This window comes from Parasteatoda tepidariorum, chromosome 10 (assembly GCF_982258835.1).
Source record: "Parasteatoda tepidariorum strain Cologne lab strain chromosome 10, Ptep-v5.0, whole genome shotgun sequence".
Classification (NCBI taxonomy): domain Eukaryota; kingdom Metazoa; phylum Arthropoda; class Arachnida; order Araneae; family Theridiidae; genus Parasteatoda; species Parasteatoda tepidariorum.
Window position 1 is genome coordinate 95187426 of NC_141764.1, and position 12870 is coordinate 95200295.

The window sequence follows — 12870 nt, forward strand, 5'->3', positions numbered from 1 at the left end:
TTACTCTCAAATTGACAAAGAAGCTTTGGCAATCGTTTGGAGAGTTGAAAAGTTTTACCTCTACTTAAAGGGAAATAGATTCACTTTGATTACTGATCACAATCCCCTGGTTTACATTTTTTCATGTAAAAAGGGTCTCCCAGTCCATTCTGCAACAAGACTTCTGCATTATGCTCTTGTTCTGCAAGCTTATAATTTTGATATCGTTTATCGCAATACAAAGAACCACGGCAATGCTGACTGCTTATCACGTCTACCATTGAAATCTGAAGAACTGGAATTAAGAGATGATATTGCAGTATACCAAATTTCCCAAATTGAAACCGTACCCGTTACTGCCAAAGATTTAACAAAAGCCCCTCAGTTCGATCAACACTTGGAAAAACTTTTAAAAATATTACAATATGGGAATCAATTAGAAGGGAAGGGAAAATATACCTTACAGGATGGGTGCATTATGTATGGGCAACGAGTATGTATCTCAGACTGCTACAAAGCGAAAATATGAGACGAGTTGCATCATGGGCATCTTGGTATTGTAAAAATTAATGCAATTGCTAGATCTTACGTGTATCGGCAAAACATCGACCAAGACAAAGAAAATTCTACGAAAAACTGTTTGGACTGTGCTAGGTTCAAAACGGATCCAGCAAAAGCAAAAGCTCATCATTGGGAATATCCCAGTGCACCACAGGAAAGAGTGCACATTGATTTCGCAGGACCAATATTTGAATGGATGTCTCTACTCATTGTTGACGCCCATTCAAAATGTCTTGAAGTTTACCCCACGAAGACAGCCAACTCATTCAAGACAATTGAATGCATCCGAGATTGCTTTTCACGTTTTGGACTACCTGTAGTTTTAGTTTCAGACAACGGCACTCAGTTTACTTCCCAAGAGTTCCAAACATTTATACGAAGCAATGGCATTAAGCATAAGACATTCACCCCTTTCAAACCATCCAGCAATGGACAAGCAGAGCGCTACGTGCATACATTAAAACAGTCTCTCCGTGCCATGCAGAACTTTGTAGGGAATATACAGCAAAAGGTTAGCACCTTCCTGATGCAATATCACAAGGTTCCTAATATGACAACCATGAAAAGTCCGGCTATGCTATTTCTTCAGAGAGACATTAGGACTAGAATAGATCTTGTTCTCCCTGACTTGGCCGGAAGAGTCAATGAGAAGATTAGGAAAAATACGTATACTTTCCAGGAACTCATTTTTCACGAAGGTGTTAAGGTGGCTATTCGAGACTATCGTTCACCCTACGCAAGGTGGAAATTTGGAACAGTTATGAGCAAAGATGGAGCTCTTCATGACACAGTTAATGTGAAAGGTACATTGTATAGACGCCACGTAGACCAAATGCGATCAACAGGAGACCAGATCTTGGACAAAACTGTTCACGTTCCACGAATTAGTTTTAGCAGTGATGCTCCACACATCGGCACTGTTGATAATTCTCCAACACTGATCCTGGTGGAGATATCCAAAAAAACCTGGATCTGCCCAATCAACACCGGAAACTCGCCATCCATCTACAACTAAAAACACGAGTTCAGCTGTTTTGCAGAGAAGTACTCCATCTTGAACTTCTCAACAAACTCTATTTAGGCCGAGGTGATCACAAAGGATTAAACGGCCCCCTAAGAGACTTGAATTTTAAATTTCCATTTTTAAAGGGGGAGGAGATGTCGTGTATTTAGCCGTTCGAGGCTATCTTTACGAACTATCCGTATCACGCCTACGTAATCGAATTGGGACTTTCCCTCTTAAAAATTTCAGTTTAGATTCCTCGCCTGTTAGTGTTGCGTTAAGACGCATCTTATGTATTCTAAATTTTAAATGTTGTAAATTATTAGTAAACAGTGCTTGTTATATATAACAGTATTATTTCCTAAAATCCCACGCTAAGGGACAACACGAACAAGAAGCCCTTCGTTCCAAACGCGGTTGAAATCCTCAGCCACTCTTAACGTGATAATGGCGGAATCATTTTTCTTATAATTCTCTTGTTTCATGGAGTTCAATATTCCATATAATTGCCTGGTAGCCTATAGATGAAGCCGAAGTTCAGATTGTAACTTTGTTAGATTAGAAAAGAAAGGTTTCACCCTTTCGTATATGATTTTTTCAAGTCTTATTAAGCGTTGACTTCAGACTGATTGATCGATAATTTTCGGGTTTTGATGAGTTTTGGCCAGGTTTTTGCAAAGAGAATAATCATAGAGTTTATCAATATACCAGGGAAATATTTAATATTCAAGCATGTATTGTTAATTTCACTTAGTTGTCATGAAATTTTATGGTAGTGCTTTTACTATGTGGTTGTTGATATGGTCAGATCTTGTTTCTTTTTAATTTTTTTAGTCACTGAATGACTTTCTTGTTCATTTTTGTAATTCATTAAATTCAGATTGGTTTAATCCTGAATAAATTTATTGTATTCATTCAAAACTACTCGCGATATTTGCAGCTTGGGTATTCATTGAAAGAAAATTGTTTCTCAATTGCCTCTACAAAAATGTTAACTTTATCTTTATTTAAGTTTACCTTACCATTTTGACCTTCTGAGGGCGTGTTGTAACATGTTTAGTCTTCAACGACTTTTTCATACTCCAAAATGATGCATCATCGATACAGAGACTTTCTACTTCGACAGAAGGGCTTGGCGATCTTTGCAATTTTCACTAGTTAGCCTGTTAATTTTAGGTTTCAACGCAGGATTGAGAGTTTTGCTCCATAATTTTCCCATTTTATTATTAATTTTCTTTAAATTTTTTGTATCTTTAGGAAGCCTCCAGTAGATATCTTTTCTCTGTATGTGTTAAGTAGCTTCATTATATGCATGCAAAATGTGAAATAATAATCGGCAAATTGTGAAATAATATCTTCCTTGTATCAAGATTTTGTGATTCATAATTTGAGAGAGAGGGGATGTTTTTAAACAGTATCCAATCAGTCTCTTTAACGAGAGTTGGTTTCTGGTTTGGATTAATGTTCTTAGAAAAGATTAATGGAAGATGATCACTGTTTAGTTTTATTAGAAATATATGAGACAAAATGATTGCTCATGTTTGTTATCATTGCTCATCATGCCAAGTAAACCTGAGGTGCGATTTGCAAAGTTTGGATATCCTCTTCAAGTGCATGTTTAAGGAGATTAAGTTTTTGAATATTGTATTTTATTTGAATATTTATCTTTGAAAAACTGTCAAATCCTACTAATCAGCACAATACAAAACCTGACACCAGGATGAAACTCAACACTTATTTATTCTTCTTCCTCGAAATTCTTTCCTTCAAACTTGTAGTCAGGTAAAAGGCAATAATGATTGCGATGATAAAAAAAATTTTAGAAGATGATTTAGACCAAATAAAAAACATAAATTAATTTTTTTTTATATACATATATATATATATATATATATATATATATATATATATATATATATATATATATATATATATATATATATATATATATATATATATATATATATATATATATATATATATATATATATATATATATATATATATATATATATATATATATATATATATATATATAAAATATTATTATATCAAGCATATGAAGCGAATGTTTTTATTTATTTCCGATAATGTCGAAATTATCAATTGTTATTTTAATTGCAAAACTTTTTAATGTAATCAAATGCTGATCTATTTTAATAATCAAATTAATTAAGAAATAATTTACTTACAGTATCCGTCATTTTTTTCTGCTGGCATATTTTCAAGTGAGGGTCCAACTCGAAAGCAGGTAAGCATATGAAATCTTTGAAATTAATTTTTCAGAAATTAAGATTTAAGATTCCAGACAAATAGTTCTCTAATGCTTCGATAATATGTCTATTGACATTAACAAAAATAAAATATTATTTGTTCAAAATGTTCAAATTGTATTTCAAATTGAGTATAAGATCTTTTGTATTCAAAATCATAAAAAAAATTTTTTCACGCATATTAAATTCATTCATTATCAGTATATCGTAATCAATATTGTAAATTATTATATCTTACATATATTATAGTCAAAAATAATATTTTGATTTAAATATTGTTACGTTATACTAAATATTGCATGTTTCTGTCCCTAAAAGAGCAATTGTTCAATAATAAAACATTATAAGAATTTTCTTAATCAAATTTCAGAAGCAAAAATTTAAAACCTGTTATTCTATATTAATCTTATATCTTATCTATATTTAAATGGGGGGAAAAAATCTCCCCACCCCAAAACACCCAACTCTCGCTTAATTCTAATTGTTTGCCACAGCAGTGATGCATACCAGGCGTGTTGTTGACACTGAGAGTACATAAACTTTGTTCTTTACAAGTTGGCATGGTGTATATAATTTTGTCCCTTACAAGTTGGCATGTTGTATATAATTTTGTCCTTTACAAGTTGACATGCTGTATATAATTTTGTCCCTTACATGCTGGCATGGGGTATATAACTAGACTTTGTCCTATACAAGTTTATGTATCCTCAATACCAGCAACATAGATAAAAATTTACCTCTGGAATATGTATCACATAACTGAAAGTGCATGCATGAAAAGTCTGTAGTATAAACAAGAAACTTGGTAAGTGTTCATATCATTTTATATATCAACTGTTTTTGTACATTATGTGCTTTTATAAATAAACAGTTGTTTGAAACTGGATGAATCATTTAGACTAATACGAAGTTTTTAGCATATCGCTGGCTCAAAGTTAAAACGACACTTCTGCACTCACTTCTCATGTTATTTGGATGAGAAGTGAGTGCAGAAGTGTCGTCTAAACTTTGAACCAGCGATATAATTTATGTAATAACACTCCTATTCAATTTCACAATTTACGAATTTTTATTTTTTGAAGGTAATGGAGGGTGGATCTAAATTTACTTTTTACGGACAAGGATGGAAAGAAAAACTGTCAAATCCTACTGATCAGCACAATACAAAACCTGACACCAGGATGAAACTCACTATAACAGGACCAGGTCACTTTCATTTATTTCTTTATATATAAAAAGAGAGTGGAATGATAACACATAGCCAATCACAGAAGACTTCTGGTTAGTAACAGACAAAACAGCCAATCAAAATTTAGAACGCTTTTGTGTGAAAAAAAATTTTTTTAATAATGCTGTCTGCAGAAATGTTACAACTAAACTTACCAGCTAAATCCTGTTGCGATTTCTATTTTGTATTAGATGTGTGAAATATATTGAACAGAGTTTATTTTAAAATACTTATATCTTTTATAAAAAATGTATCGCCGTGAATATCTCAGGCGATATCAACAGTGACATAGGACTGAACATAATTTAGCAGCACAAAATTACCGGGAAAATAATCGTAGTGCTATCAATACGCGGCAGTGACATGCGCTGTGAAGAAACGTTGAAGAGTCATTATACATTTAAATGAAAACGAATAATATGGAAAAGAAATTGATAAGGAGGTTTTGCAAATAATTTTTAATTTTATCATTGTTTTTCCTTACTTTTAATTATTTTTAATTTTATCATTGTTTTTCCTTACTTTTAATTATTTTTTACTTACTTTCAAAAAATCATTCAGCCAGAAATATGAATTAACAGTTCATATTTGTTTGAGATATTTCTTAAATAATGCATAAAAGTGCAAATCATTGGTACACAAAAAGTAGCCCCTGAATCTCACAATGAATCTGATTGAGACTGGATCATTCCATTTATTTCAAAGGTGGGGAAAGTAGAATTTACTGCGCATCACTTCGGCGCACGAACTATACAGTAAATCCGATTACAGTATCTTCTTTGAAGACACATAAGCTCCTATTCTTTCTGCAAGTAGATTTTTAAAATTAAAACGATGGCGCCATTTACCAATTTCGGATTTAAATATACATTTCTAATAAGTTTTAAATTAATCTGATGCTTTTAAAGATAATATTTTTTACACTTTGATAATATTTTTTTAAATCATAACTAATTTTACATAGTGTCAGGAATACTTTTTTATATCTTCTCATGTATTTTATGAAGTTGAGGTAAGAAAATCTAAGTAAAATCTAGAAAGATTAATCATAGCATAAAATTGCCACTGCCCGGTATACCCTACACTGATGTTTTTTAAGGTCAACGGCCATTGCCCGGTATACCCTACACTGATGTTTTTTTTTTGAGGTCAAGGGCCACTGCCCGGTATACCCTACACTGATGTTTTTTTGAGGTCAAGGGCCACTGCCCGGTATACCCTACACTGATGTTTTTTTGAGGTCAAGGGCCACTGCCCGGTATACCCTACACTGATGTTCTTTTAAGGTCAAGGGCCACTGCCCGGTATACATTTGCCCGGTATACCCTACACTGATGTTTTTTAAGATCAAGGGCCACTGCCCGGTATACATTTGCCCGGTATACCCTACACTGTTTTTTTTATGTCAAGGGCCACTTCCCGGTATACCCTACATTGATGTTTTTTGAGGTCAAGGGTCACTGCCCGGTATACCCGACACTGATGTTTTTTTTTAGGTCAAGAGCCACTGCCCAGTGTACATTTGCTCGGTATACCCTACACTGATGTTTCTTCTAATCTATCGCCAGTAAGTATTAAAATATCGAATAAATGTAATTATATCCATGAATAAATTAATATGAAATCGAATGTAATAAATATTTCGGACATTCACCAAAGCGACTATGTGACTGTCAACATTCACCAGTGAAAGTCAGCAACCACCGATTTCGGTCATTCACAGTAGCATGCACATCATTTACATAATAACCTTATCAGGACGTTTATTTCATATTTTGTCTAAATAGCATCCGGCATGCCGGGTTTCGTACTTTGCCGGTAACAGATATAAAAATTGATTTAAGAAAAAAGCATAAGTACAACACTTTAAAAAGAATACTACGAAAAATACCACATCCCTAATTTTTAGTCAAACAATATTTGCCATACATATTATTGAAAATACTACATATGGCAACTCTGGTGAGAGTAAATTCCGACGCATGCGCAGTAAATTTTACATTCCCCACCTTTGAAATAAATGGAATGAGCCAGTCTCAATCAGATTCATTGTGATATTCAGGGGCTAGTTACACAAAATGATGTGAAAAGAAAAATCAATGAAAAATGCGCATAGCTAGGTTTTGTGAATACTCAGAGATCTATTGTAAATAATTTTTAATTTTATTGTTTTCACCTTATTTGTTTATAACAATTCAGACAAAAATGTTTATTGATCATTGATAGCATAATTATTTCATTTTACATTTATTTTTTTATTAGTATTCAATATGAGAAAAAAATTAAATTGCTTAATTTAATTTGTCGAATGTCAGTTACATGTGTTATTATTATATAATTTGCTTTTTGTCTGATTGAAACTAAAATATTTTGTCTATTGACAGTATTGAAGTTAATTGGGCAATTACTTGCAATGGTTGCTTTTGAAATATTACTCAGCACCAACTTATTAATATGACATGTTTTAATTTGTTTGTCATATTTTAAAGTTTTTTTTCATTAGGTTTTAATTATTTTCAGTTTGAAATTTAAATTTTCTGGCTGGGGGGATTAAGAACCATATAGGGAGCGTCCGGCATCCTATAAGATCAACAATGATTTGAGTTAGGGGTAAAAATATACTTGAGGGTGCCCTTTAGCGAAATTGGCGACTGATGTTTGGCGCCATTCCTGTTCGCGCGGAACACCGCGGTAACAGGAATGGTTGCCAAAATATATTGATATTTCAATAAAACATTGAAAAATTTCAACGAAACATCGGCCAAAACTTTATAAAATTGCAATGAACCCGATATGAGCAAAATTAAGAAACCCAATAAAATGCATTTTGAATTGAAACAAAAATTAATGGAGTGCGCACAGAAAGAAAAGGAAAAAAAACTCACTTCTTCGTTAAGCTTGAATATCCTCAGATTTAGGTGCACCGAAATCTCTAATAGCAGTTAGATACTGTACAAATTTATCATGAATAGAATCTATGTACCTCTATCGCCGCATAAATTCGGTAAAATACGAATCGAAAAAGGCGCCCGTGGTACCGAACTGGCAAAGACATTTTTTTCTAAAGTCCCTTTTTATGACTGCCCACATACCTTCGATCTTATTGATCAGAAGCAAAAGCAACCTTGCCAGCCGGTATCTAACGCAGAACTAACGGATCTCTGAAATTACATAAACCATTGAACATTTAAAAATAACGCTAAAATCTAAATCCATCAGAATCACGATTGGGCTTCAACATTGCTCAGCTTGGTGATCAATCGCGATCACAACTTGGCGAGAATCAAGGGGCACCCTCAAATATAGTCTACCCGAGTTAGGCTCTGCCAAGCGAGTTTCGGATACGGAGATTAATTTCCGGCTAATGCCCTATAGTAATGTGTTAAATAATATTGCTTCCTCGCTTTATATAAGTTTATAATATTGTTTGTATTAAAATTGCTTTATATAAGTTTATAATGCTGATAATTAGGACCTCTGACATTTTACAATCCTATCATATTCTCTCTATATGATGTTGGTGCAGAAAAATTGCCAGCTAATCTCCACGGAAACGACTTTAAATTTGTTCGCGAAGTGAGCAAAAATGTAATTGCCTAGAAATTATCGGGGGTTGGCGAGCTGTAGCGAGCAGGGGAAGGAGCCCTCTAGTATTTTTATTTTAATATTTAAATTTCAAATTTACTTTCTCACCAATTAGAAGAAAAAAAGTATTTTTGAATTAATTTGCTTATTTTTCAATCGAATGGGCCATTTGCGATATTTGCAAACATCAGTGTGTAAAAGTTTTGACTTGAGGGCAAAAAGTATGAAAGCACAATAAATATTGAAGTAATCCTTTCTGTAAATGCACAAAATTGTTAACCTGATCTGAAGTTACTCGAATAATTAAATAATAATAGAAAAGACGAAGTTGCTTAAAATATATATTTTAAGAAAGATTTTTTACATTTTTCATTTTATTGAAAGTTTCTGAAAGAAGTGAAAAATTTTAAAAAAATGTAAGAGATTGCCACTAACTCTAATCTGCCACTATAGGTTTCGTGTGTTTCCTTCCATAAAATATTTAAACTTCTGCTTTTCTTCACTTGTTGTTTAAAAAATATAGTAATTTGTAGTATTTTTCTGTTTAGAACCAGCGTATCCTTTAACTGCAATGTGTATGGTGCAGGCTGGTCTGACAGTTCTACAAGAGCAAGACAAAATACCTTTGCAGTGAGTAATGATGTTTATGATGTCTACAAAGCTTAACATATTTATATGAGTTATAAAGAAAGATTGCATCAATCGTAAAATTTCCGGATCAAATTACGATTTAAAAAAACTCGACATGTTCGTAAAATGCATTTTACAGTAAAATATTAACATGATTTTTTCGATAATATTTTTTAATTAAAGTTATTCAGTAGTTTTGCGGTTATCATCACTGTAGAAATTACGGTATAACAGGTTTTTTTATTCCTTAACATGTTCCAGTGAAAATGGATTTTATGGTAAAAAGTACAGATACCCTTAGTGCCCGTATTTTTTACAGTCCTTTGATCCGGAATTTCTTGCAGTGTTCTTATACGTAAGGAATTTCAAAATAATAAATTAAAAATAAATTGTAAAATTTTATTGACATTTCAAATGAAATAATTCATAATTTTGACGTCATACCGAAATTCGTCTAAAATATTATTACATATAAGTAATCATGCATTAGCCATAATATTAGAAACCTATAGAGAATATGTATCCAATATTAATGCTGCTTACATGAAGTAATATTAGCAGTTATTAAAAAAAGGAGCTTAGTTTAGAATTATTTTTGTCCATAATTTTATTGAAATATAAACATTGCTTTGATTACTTTTCGTTTATTGATTTATTTATTTTTATTCATTGATTTATTTATTTTTATTTATTTATTTTAATTCATTGATCTTTTTATTTTTATTCATTGATTTATTTATTTTTATTTATTTTTATTTATTTTTTTTTATTTTCAGGGGAGGTGTTCTTACTCCTGGTGTGGCTTTTGAAAATACATCTCTTCAGAAAAGATTAGAGAAACGTGGTGTAACTTTTAAATATGAAAATATTCACTAAAAACCTTTATTTTATATAAATTTTGTAGAACAAGTAATTCTCTAAGTAAAGAAATGGATTCAAAATAATTTATAAATTATTTTATTCATGGAACCTATGATATCTTTCTCCTCTAAGGAAACTTTTTATTTTTTTGCCGGTATTTCTACAATTCATGTTATTATTATATGTTACCGGCAATGTGGGAGGGAAACTCAGGCATTGTAGACAGTGCCTTGACGTTAACGTTTTTAGGCTAAAAATGTAATCTGAGAATTATTTTATACTTTACATGGGCAATGTAAAAAAAATGAAAAATAATGCTCTTTAAGCTAGGTATGATAGTGTGGTTTTGTAGATGTAAGCACATGAACAAGGATGCATCGCTCTGTCTTTTCCTTTAAAAAAAATGACGATTAAGAATTCTCAGTTGACAACTAAAGTAAAATAACATTTTTTTCTATTCATTGAATTAACTTTTTATGAAACACAAATTTTACTTTAACTGGCTTATTTGATTATTATAATATGCGATTAGAAATAAAACATTGTAGGGAAGACCGGGCAACTGTATGTCGGGAAATTATCCTTTACCTTAAGCAACATGTGTGCTTTGAAAACTGGGCGAAGAATATACCAAGCAATGGCGTTTTAATTATAAAAATCATCTGAGCTAAACAATACTGAGCAAGTGAAATCAGAAAATCACCCTTGCCGGTTTATTATCCCGATTAATCCAGTTTTAATTAATAATACTAGGCGATTACTAAAAGAGCTTACTCATTTCACCGAAGAAAGTAAAGTGAAATATGAACTTGTTGCACCAAGAAATTGCTTTGCCTGCATTAAATACTAATAAACTATAATCATACTATCTAAAAGAATGAAATAATCATATTTTATACTCTGCTTGTCTGTCATTTGGCAATGTATACAGTAACTAGGCAATGCATGAAGTGCTTAACCATTTCATTTCCACTGGTTGATTTTTAAAATAGTCTGTAATGCCAGATATCCCCCTTTGCTGGTAACACATACGTATTAGTTATAGTTATTTTTTGATGTTTCAGTTATTTTTTATAAAATAAAATGTATGATACTTGAAATACTGTGATACGAATATGGATTTGAGTTTTTGTTATTGTAATTTTTATTTTAATATAAGAAGAGAGTTAATGTTAAATATTCGAATAAACTTTTTTTTAAAGTAAAAATCTGTTTAAATTATTATCACCTGAAAGATATTCGATTTATAAAATTGCAAACAGTTACTTATTTATCTTTTTTAAAATGCCTGTAATTTTAATTAGGTTCTGAAACAAATTACGTTTTCGAAAATCTTGTCTTATACCAATCAGTAGAGGATAACTCTCAAATGTTTATGAAATAATGAGATAGCCCTCATCCAGGAAATCATTGCTTATTGAATCATTCATATGTAACCCTTCGTAATGCATAATTCTTTCTCCAAAATGTTTTAAATTTTATATTCGATAAAAGAGCATAAAATATCAATTTATTTATAACTAATAAAAACAAATAGAATTTTCAGTATTTAGAGACTAAAAATCGCACTGTCCAAAATTGAGACAATTTGTAAGTGTAATAAGCTCATATTGCTCAAGAGAGATTGGATTTAATTTTTGTCTCTTACATGTTCATATGGTATCGTCGTGAGCTTGAAGTTAAAGTGCTTAGTATAACATATGATAACATTAAAAAAAAAATGCTAATTATCTCAAAGACGCATTAGAAGAAGAATAAATCAAACCGTGAAAAGTTCTAAATCACTTATTTACTATTATTGATTATTGAATGAATGAATTTCATTCCTAAATATTTTTTCGCCAAAATTAAACAAACTTTAACTTTTATAAGCCTTTAAGTCAAAAGAATACACCGATTGAAAATCGTAAACAATGTATTTTAAAGCAAAAAAGTAAACTTTAAAAAAAATAATTTAGATTTAATGACCATGTTCAAGAACTAAAGAACAAATAACCAAATAAATGATCATTTATGTTAAAAAGTTAAAATCTGCCTCTAAATTTTTTTGACATATTTAATTGGGAATTAAATTGAACTTAAGCATGCCAACCAGTATTATTTAACTTTTTTAAGCCTAGACAGAAGATACTTGCTATTAAAAACTTCCCTTAATATTGAAACTTAATTAATCTAAGTTTTAAATGCGAATATCTAAATATATAATCCATGAACGTTTGGGGCATTTATCCACTGTTGTCACCCAAACTCTCATCTTCATAATGGTTATAAAGATTATGTGTTGGCAAGTGTTTTTCAAGTTTTCACCAACACAACTTTAACACACATAACTAATGTGTACAAATTTTAATATCGCGATTTATCGTCAAAAATATATCGCAATATTTTCCTCATTAATCAAATTTCTACATTGGTATCAATATTGTTGTTATCCCAATAAAATGAAATCAATAATTATCGCGTTGTATAATATTCACGATATTGTCATATTCGAGGCACCGATGTGCATTATTGGTAACCAGGGACATGATTTAAGCCCTGGTTAGCGAACTTGTCTTCATAGTGCCAATGACCGATAAGTATTGATATTTTATTTTATTTTATATCCGTCGTTGAACAGCTGACCCAATTTTTGGGTTTACGACTACTAATGTTCAACTCCGTAGCCTTGTAATTTTGAACCAATCCAGAAGACAAGGAAACTCACCCCCAAGGATCAGTACGCCAGAGGTATTGATTTGTTATGGGAA

General features: G+C 31.4%; 1 protein-coding gene across 3 annotated transcripts in view; it reads left to right on the forward strand.

Moving 5' to 3' along the window:
• Window positions 1–11328, forward strand: part of LOC107436416 (saccharopine dehydrogenase-like oxidoreductase) — a 36493-nt gene extending 25165 nt beyond the window's left edge. Inside the window, exons 9-12 of one of the 3 annotated variants that reach the window (XR_015429778.1) lie at window positions 3738–3794; window positions 4899–5097; window positions 9178–9259; window positions 10036–10084. Coding sequence is in view for 2 of the 3 variants with exons in the window: in XM_087153390.1 (XP_087009516.1) it covers window positions 3738–3794; window positions 4899–5022; window positions 9178–9259; window positions 10036–10135 (363 nt within the window). In the remaining variant the exon portion in view is untranslated. Of the gene's footprint in view, window positions 1–3737; window positions 3795–4898; window positions 5098–9177; window positions 9260–10035 lie in introns of all 3 variants that reach the window. The other 2 variants (XM_087153390.1, XM_087153389.1) reach the window with 2 other exon arrangements.
• The last annotated feature ends 1542 nt before the right edge of the window (window positions 11329–12870 follow it).